General features: G+C 49.9%; 1 protein-coding gene across 1 annotated transcript; it reads right to left on the bottom strand.

Annotated features, from left to right (window-relative positions):
* Positions 1-1,568: 1,568 nt before the first annotated feature.
* On the bottom strand, positions 1,569-3,465 carry LOC101606540 (whey acidic protein-like). Its single transcript, XM_012947570.1, has 5 exons — positions 3,387-3,465; positions 2,708-2,845; positions 2,208-2,369; positions 2,088-2,152; positions 1,569-1,622 (listed from the first exon to the last, which is right to left on the bottom strand). The coding sequence occupies exons 1-5, from the start codon at positions 3,463-3,465 to the stop codon at positions 1,569-1,571; spliced, it is 498 nt and encodes a 165-aa protein (XP_012803024.1).
* Positions 3,466-9,097: the final 5,632 nt, after the last annotated feature.

The raw sequence follows: 9,097 nt of genomic DNA, 5'->3' as shown, positions 1-9,097 counted from the left end.
GGCTGGTCACAAGAAAGTTTAGCCACTGGATTAGTGGGCTGGACCTTCTCGTCTCAGGGCTGGTGATTCAATCAAGCATGCATATGTAATTAAACCATCATAAAAGCTCTGGCCATGGAGGCTCAGGGTGACTTCCAGGCTGGTGTACACACTGGGAGGGTGCCATGCTTCACTGCCTTGGGAGGGAGTAGATTCCTGCATGTCTCCTCCCTCAGTCCCATCTTGCACATCTCTTCTTCTGGATGCTCTTGATCTGTGTCCTTTATGATAAAAGCATAATCATAAGTTGACAGCTTCTGTGAGTCATTCTAATGAACTATTGAAGCCGAAGGTGTTACCAGAGGTTTTGGGGTCAAATCTGGGCTCTGGTAGCCCTAGTTTTGGGCTACATGTCTTCAATATGCCGAGTAGTAGTGAAAAGTAGAGAAAGGAGACTTGTTCAGTATGGCCACATTGCGAAGAGAAATAAATCAAGAAATCCAGTGACCCTTCCCAGAACCATCTTTACTGTCCTGACATGGGTTGATGTTTAAGGAGAGGGCGGGAGGTATGAATAACAGCAAACCTGGTCAAGGTGAGCTCCTGCCCACCTTTAACCTATTGTCATCTGGGCTCCAGCGAATCCTGCATGGCGGCCTAACGAATTGTCAGTACTGTGTGGAATCTCTTCCTGGGAGACAAATTCCTCCTCTGGCTGGACCAGGGCTTCAGATTTGTCCTTCTCCAGCATGAGATTCCTGGGGAAATTCCAGTTCCCTGGGGTCCATTATCTCAGTAGTCTGATAGCCAAAGGGCAGGGCACAAGCATCTCACTTAGAGTAGCTCCACTCCTGCCAAGATGGCTACAAAGAGATCCTGGGAGACTCCAAATCAGTAGCCAACTGATGGAGGCCTCCGGACTTGGGTCTAGCATCCGAAGTCAGAACAGTCCGTGAGAGTGGATCTCTAACGTGTGCTGTCTGATGTGAATCCAGTCTGTCAATATGAGGGCATGGGCTCTGGAATGTGCAGCTGGTGTCCAAGCGAGATACACTCTCCTTGCTGGTGAATCTGCACAGTGCTGCCTGACAGCTGTATCTTCCTGTGCCCATGCTCTTCCTCATGCTCTGTGTTCAGTGACCATTCCTCACCCTCTCCGTGCCCCCAAACTGGCCGAGGCGCCATGAATCAGTAACCTCTGGACAGTTTCAGTTTCCGCTCTGTCCCCACACTGGGCAGTCACACCTCTAAAGAGGCAGACAGGAGACCCGGCTCATATCCATAAAGGTATGTGGGGAAACTTCTGGCCAAGATCCACCGTGGCCTTATAGTTCTCAGAGTTTGAATCTGGATCCGCTCCCTGCCTTCCCACACAAGCTCATCCCAGCAGGCTGCCTAGCTACTCTGGAGATCCTGGGGGGCCGGGAGGCCTGTGCTTCCTTTATCTTTCCTTCAAGAGCCCAGGACAGATAGACAGAAAGACAAAGAGACATAAAGCCAAATTTATTTTTTTATTAGCAGCAGATAGGAGACATCATATTCTGTCTGGATCCAGGAGGGAAGGTTCTTGCTGAGCAGGCACGGGCCAGTCACTTCTGGCAGTCAGAGGATCCTGGTGTAGGCCGCTCACTGAAGGGAATCATCTGCGGGAATGAGAGGAGGGATGTCACTTCTGCCCCTCACCCACCTGCTTGTCAGCTTAGGGACCTGAAGGGCAGGCATCTTTCCTGGCTGCGTAGGTAGGGGAATACATGTCATTCCATCCCCCACAGGTATGTGGGTGAGGTCACCCTCGTCTGCAGTGGGGACATCCAGGTTACAGGTGGGCATGGACCGCTGGATCTGAGCCCATGTTTTGTTCAGATTCCTAACTTTCAGTTCTTCATTGCCCCCTCAGGTTAAATAGCAAAGGACCAGCCTAGCTCATAGGCCCACCAGGACCAAGTCCCACCAGCCACCAGCTCTGAGTCCTGGTGTCTTTGTGCTTTCTCAGGCCTCCCCTCTCCCCTATCACTAACACTCATTCCTGGCTGGAGTGACCACATCAAATGCCAACAGATGCCTGAGGGTGGCATGCCTTGCTTGGCAAAACCATTCCCCTCCCCGACTTGGGACCTGGTCTTAGGCTTGTTCTTGCACAGTAGCTGCCCCAGGGCTGCTGAAGGGTGGGGCACTGGCCAGAGGAAGTCAAGGGAGAAAGGGAGTCCAAGAGTCTTGGGGTCGCATACCTGCTTGGGGGACCACGCACTTCATGGCACACCGAGAGGTGCAGCATTTCTCGTTGCCTTCACAGTCACTGTCGGTGGAGCACTCATTCTGCTCTGAGCATGACTCGGAAGGGATGATCTGGGGTGAAACCCAGGGGCAGCGGCCAGCCTTTGGGGCATCCACTAGGGAGAGATGGGCCAGCCCTTTACTATCCAAAACCCTTTCATGTTCACAGCCATGTTGGGTTCACCTTACTGGACCTCTGACCAGAAAACCCCAGTTAGCAAATGGGGAAGTTGCTAGGGGCCTTCCTCCTGTTGGCTTCAGGCAGTGCCCTTGGCAGCCCAAAGCCCTCAGGGACCAGGCTGGGCAAGAGGCCTTAGGCAGAGTTTGGCATATGAGAGGGGCTTACAGACAGGGTGGCTATGCGGGTATGGAGGTCTGCTGTGCCCTTTACAGGGAGACTGTTGACAATGCTTGTCCCTCCCCTCCCCTCACCCAGGGTCACTCAGGGCCTTACAGTTGATGGGGGTTTTGCAGGTGAGGCCGCAGGAACTGGGGCAGCACACGGCGTTTCCTTCACAGTCCTGGTTGGAGCGGCAGTTTTGGGTACAGGACATTTCCTTTTCAGAGCTGGCCTTAGGGCACATGGACTGGGCTGCACAAGGGACAGGAAGGTGAATGAAGGCCCCTGCGCCTACTTGTACGGCTCCTCAGGGGAACGTCAAGAGATATGGATGGAGTCCATGAGGAAGCCAGTCTCCAGCAACCCAAGGCTCCATTTCTTAGTGGGAAAGAAAAAGCTACTGGTACTGTGGCCTATGTGACAGAGCACGATCAGCTGTGAAAGTTAGGAAGCATGTCCTAGGCTCATGTCACAGGAGGAAAGTTAACAGCCTGACCAGAAGAGGCCAGAGCAGGAAGACAATCCCCCCTCCCCCGGCCCATCACTCCAATCTGCCAGCGTGGACATTCCTCATCCAAGGTCCTGGCATTGGAATTGCTGTTCCAGGCACCCACTCTATGGAAACAAGGCCCTGCTTTCTTGTCATCTCTGAGGCTAGCCATTCTGTTTTTGACCTCCTAGCCTTGTCACCAAACTGCCAGGGACCTCAGCACGCTCGGTTGCATGGGGAGCGCAGCTCAGTGTTGGGAGGAAGCATTCTCCAAACCACGTCAAGCGGCGAGGCGGGGCCTACCTGCGGTGAAGACGGGCTCCAGAGCAAGGGCCACCTCCACGGCGAGCAGGCCAAGGGCAAGGCTAATGAGACAGCGCATGGTGGCAGGTGGTGGTGGCAGGCAGGTGACTGACTGATGGCAGCCTGAGTGCCTAGCGTGCATTTAAAGGATCACCAGGAGGAAGACAGGAGAGGTGGGTAGGTTGGCGCAGTCCCAGATGGGCTCAGGCACTTCCTTCTTGGTAGGCCCAGAGGAGTGCCACAAGCAAGGTCATGATTTAAAAAAAAGTCCCTTGTAAGCGTCATCTTTTTTTTTTTTTATTTTTTTTATTTTCGATTTTCATGGTAGGGTCTCATTGTAGTCCAGGCTGACTTGGAATTCACTATGTAGTCTCAGGGTAGCCTCGAACTCATGGCAATCCTCCTATCTCTGCCTCCCAAGTGCTGGGTTTAAAGGCGTGCGCCACCATGCCCGGCTTTTTTTTTTTTTTTTTAATGTTTTAAAAGTAACACATTTTAAAAGTACTTGCCTTTAATGGAGGCCGGCCTGGAACTACAGGATGAGTGCCAGGTCAGCCTGGGCTAAAGTGGGATCCTACCTTGAAACAACAACAACAACAAAGTAACCCATGTTTATTATGAGAATAAAGGAAGTTGAGGACCAGAGAAGAAGAAATAAGGTCTGTAATAAGGCTGGGAAAGGTGGTGCATGCTTTTAATCCCAGCCGTTGGGAGGTAGAGTAGGAAGATCGCTGTGAGTTCAAGGCCAGCTTGAGGCTACAGGGTGAGTTCCAGCTTAGCTTCCACTAGAGTGAGACCCTACCTCAAAATAACAGAAAACCAGTGTGGGAAGATATGTTATAAATGTAATGGACATTAAAAAAAATTTTTTTGAGCCAGGCATGGTAGCACATGCCTTTAATCCTAGTACTCAGGAGTCAGAGGTAGGAGGATTGCCATGAGTTCAAGGTTACCCTGAGACTACATAGTGAATTCCAGGTTAGTCTGCTCTAGAGAGACACTATCTTGAAAAACAAATCCCAGCACTCAGGAGGCTGATGTAGGAGGATATCTGTGAGTTCAAGGCCAGCCTGAGACTAACTCCAGGTCAGTCTGGGCTATAGCAAGACCCTACCTTAAACCCCTCCCAAGAAAAAAAATTATTTATTGGAGAGAGGAAAGAGAGAGAGAGAGAGAGAGAGAGAGAGAGAGAGAGAGAGAGAGAGGGAGAGAGGCAGGCAGATAGAACGGGCATGGCAGAGCCTCCAGCCACTGCAAATGAGCTCTAGACTCCTAGTGCATCTGGCGTATGTGGATCCTGGAAAATTGAACCTGGGTCCTTTGGCTTTCTAGGCAAGTGTTGTAACCACTAAACCATCTCTCCAGTCCTGTTTTGTATATGTGAAAGTGGAGAGAGAGAGAGAAAAAGGCCTTCTGCCACTGTAAAGGAACTCCAGATGCATGTGCCATTCTGTGCATCTGGATTTATGTGGGTATTAGGGAATCTAACAGGTACCTTTAGGCTTTGCAAGCAAATGCCTAAACAGCTGAGCCATGTCTCCAGCCCTCTGTAATAGTTATTTTAAATGGTTGTGTTAGGGTTTTTCAGGGACAAAGGGTTCCATATTTGTACTGAATTACATAAGTAACCAAACAGGAGCTAGAAAGCAAGCCCCAGGGGTAGGGGCTTTCTCAGAGATATCTCTTGGTGCTTTTCTGTAGTTTCTGGAAATTACAAGAATGAGCCACTTGCTTCTTGCAGACAATGTAGGGTATTGCCCGAGGGTTGGGTTGTCTGTGCAGGAGATACTGGAAGGCCTCTTCTCAGAATGACCACTCCTGTGTCAAGTGAGCTGGTGCCAAAGGGCAGGGGTGGGATACCTTGCTGGGTACTGTGTCTGTTTTTGCTCTGGGGACATTTCCTTGATCCTGTTGCCTGGAGGGGTTAGCAGGGACTCAGGGTGACTGTGTACTTACTGACTCACAGTGCGATTCCTTGGTGTAGACCACACACCTCTGCCCATCCAGGGGCCTTCACTGGTGGCCTCTCAGCTTTGGACACAGGACCCCAGGCAACCCTCACCAGGCTGCACCACCAGCAGTAGTACTGTTCAGTAGCGCTGAGCTGTGTGTACTGTCTCTGGGTCCCAGCACTTGTGTGGCTGTGCTTCTGGGGTGGCCAGTGTAGGCTTTTGGAAGTGGCTCTATTCTACTGATGCTTTTTTTTTTGGTTTTCTGAGGTAGGGTCTCACTCTAGCCCAGGCTGACCTGGAATTCACTATGGAGTCTCAGGGTGGCCTTGAACTCATGGCAATCCTCCTACCTCTGCCTCCTGAGTGCTGGGATTAAAGACGTGAGCCAACATGCCTGGCTCTGCTGCTGCTTTTTCCTTCTCTGTGCCTCTGGCTGGACGTTTACAAAATGACCCCAGCCCCCGCCCTTCGCCCCACCATGGGCTGTCTCACCTTTCTGGGAAAGGGGAGCGGCCGGGACCTGGGGGAAGGGGAACATGGCTGAGACCATCGGCAGGCCCTGGTGGTCTTTTCCTCTTAGCGCTTTGCCCCTTCCCACTTACTGGGCTGTGAAGTCTGAGTCCTTCTCATTCGTGTGCAGAATCCTAGGCTAGAGCTGACCCCCAATGGGAACTTAGCCCCCTCGCCGCCCCCACACTCTGAAAGTCCCCAGCTTTGTCCTTGTAGTCTGCTCTAGTCTGGGCGACCCCAGGGCCAGCTCTACTTCTCAGAACAGTTTGTTTGACAAATGAGGAAACTGAGTAAATATTCCAAAATACACTAAAAAAAAATTTCTTCTATGGTCTCAATTTAAGTAAACTAAAAACAAACTTGGGCTGGAGAGATGGCTTAGCAGTTCAGGTGCTTGCCTGAAAAACCTAATGACCTGGGTTCGATTCACCAGAACCCACGTTAAGCCAGGTGGAGCATACATCTGGAATGCATCAGCAGCAGCTGGAGGCCCTGGCATGCCCATTCTCTCTCTGCTTTCAAATAAATAAATAAATAAATAAATAAATAAAATTATTTAAAACACTTATTAGACAAGAGTATGTCTAGTCACCTCTCCATTGTGCCACAGCAATTTAAATCTAAATGCAAGAGCATTCAGCTCTGAGCTGGGCACAGTGGCATGGGCCTATCTATAATTCCCAGACTTGGGAGGTGGAGGCAGAAGGATCAGGAATTCAACATCAGCCTCTACTACATATCAAGTTTCAGGCCAACCTGGGCTACATGAGACCACCTCCATCTCCAAAAAGCAAAACCCAGCAAGTAAACAAGCATATTACTATTTTGCTGGGCGTGGTGGCACATGCCTTTGATCCCAGCACTTGGGAGGCAGAGGTAGGAGGACTGCCATGAGCTCAAGGCCAGCCTGAGTTAATTCTATAGTTAATTCCAGGTCAGCCTGGGCCAGAGCGAGACCCCACCTTGAAAAAACAAAAACAAAAAACAAACAAAAAAAGGAATATTACTATTTTGCTGAGTCACATCTCATAGTTCAAGTTTGGGGGTTCACATGTAACCATGACAATGCACAAAACTAACTCAAGCCCCAAAACCAAACCAAAAAACTAGATCTAACTGAGCTGGCTTCATCTCATTTATTTATTTATTTTTAGCTCCATCTTCTCTTTGGAGGAAACCAATTTTCCTTAAGCACTTTTCCCCCCTGACGTGGTGAACTGGGTGATGTCAGCACCAGCCCAGGTTTTCCCACTCTTCCAGCCAGACCACTGTAGCCCAGGTTCAGTGCCTCAGCCATCCACGTAGAGCAGGGTGGGCATGGCTCACTTTGAACCACTATGGGTGGCTGGGGATGTTTGGGGCTCTGAGAGTTTACCAGGATTCTGGAAATTCAGCCAGAAAAACGTTGTAGCTAGGGAAGTTCAGTTAGAGCTGGCTGCTTCTAATGGTTCTCTGTGGCTAGCTTTCCAGTCAAACTCATCTCTTCTTATTTCTTAAAATATTTTTATTCATTTATTTATTTGCAAGGAGAGATAGATAGATAGATAGATAGATAGATAGATAGATAGAGAACAAACTTTAGGGCCTCGTGCCACTGCAAAAAAAAAAAAAAAATCCACATGCATATGCCATTTTGTGCATCTGGTTTTACTTGGGTACTGGGCAATCGAACATGGGCCATCAGGTTCACAAGCAAGCGCTTTTAACCACTGAGCCATCTCTCCAGTCCATGCTCACCCCTTATTTTTCAACAGAATTCTAGGTTACTGCTAAAGTTTCAAGAGACAATACGTTTAGGACACATTTTAAAACGACTTTCAGGTAGTCCTCTCTTTTTTTAAAATTATTTTATTTATTTATTTGAGAGCGACAGACAGAGAGAGGAAGAGGGAGACAGAGAGAGAGAGAGAGAGAGAGAGAGAGAGAGAGAGAGAGAGAGAGAATGGGTGCACCTGGGCCTCCAGCCACTGCAAATGCACTCCAGACGTGTGCGCCCCCTTGTGCATCTGGCTAATGTGGGTCCTGGGGAATCGAGCCTCGAACTGGGGTCCTTAGGCTTCACAGGCAAGTGCTTAACCGCAAAGCCATCTCTCCAGCCCATAGGACACTTTTAATTATAGGTGCAGATAGCCTTAAGCCCTCCGAATTCAGCCCTCAGAGGAGTCTCCACTTGGGGGCTCCCACCTTCCTGATCAATGCTGTTCTTGCTTGTGATTAAGCCTTTCTGCTCTTTCTGTCTTTGCTGTAATTCAGATTCCTGTACAATAAAGCTTGTCACGCTCATTCCCTCCCGCTGGCCTGTGATTGTCTTGTGGCTCAGGATGGCAATTCTGTGCTCCTCCTGCGTTAGAACCCATCCCAGCAGAGCTCACTGAGGGCAGAGCTGCTCCCTCCCTCCTCAGTTGTGCATGCAACTGAAAAAGCCTTCACTGTTTGAAGGTGCACATTCAGTGACTTTTAAAATTGTATTTGCAGCACTGAGTGACCTTGCCTCTAGTTCCAGACTATTCCTATGAGCCCAAAAGGATACCTTATGCCCACTAGCAGTCACTTCCTACTCCCCTCTGTCCTTACCACCACCAATCTGCTTCTATCTCTGGATTTGCCTACTATGGCCATTCACTATAAAGGGAACCCACAGAGGGTGGTCTGTGGAGCCTGGCTTTGTCACTGAGGATGTCTTCTACGGTTGTTCATCTTGCGACAAGGTGTCAGTGCTTCTTCACTCCTGTTAATGGCCACCAGCGTTTCATGGCAGGCACGTACACATTTTGTTGCACCATCTGTCCACAGGTTGTTTCCTTTATTTATTTATTTTTGATGTTTTTTTTAGAGAGACAGAGAGATAGAGAGAGACACAGAGAATTGGCACACCAGGGCCTCAGCCGCTACAGTCAAACTCCAGACACTTGTGCCACCTAGTGGGCATGTGTGACCTTGTGCTTGCCTCACCTTTGTGAGTCTGGCTAATGTGGGAGCTGGAGAGTTGAACATGGCGTTGACCACCAGGCCATCTCCCCAGCCTGTTTGCACACCGTGAGGCCACTGCCATGCTGGCACTTTTCACATCTGAACACGCACAAGTTCAGCCAAGACTGTCCTTGGCTCACCCGTGAGGGAAGAAGATCCTCTTCCTGTTTCCATCTTTGCCCTCCCTTTCAGTGTAACTGGCTGGCTGGCTGGGGAGGAGGGCCACCAGGAAAGGGCCAGGGAGGGCTCCCTGGCTGCTTGAATTTCCCAGAAGGTCAC

Source organism: Jaculus jaculus, chromosome 16 (genome assembly GCF_020740685.1).
Source record: "Jaculus jaculus isolate mJacJac1 chromosome 16, mJacJac1.mat.Y.cur, whole genome shotgun sequence".
Classification (NCBI taxonomy): Eukaryota; Metazoa; Chordata; class Mammalia; order Rodentia; family Dipodidae; genus Jaculus; species Jaculus jaculus.
The sequence above is the reverse complement of the archived record's forward strand: the minus strand, read 5'-3'. Positions and strand labels throughout refer to the sequence as shown.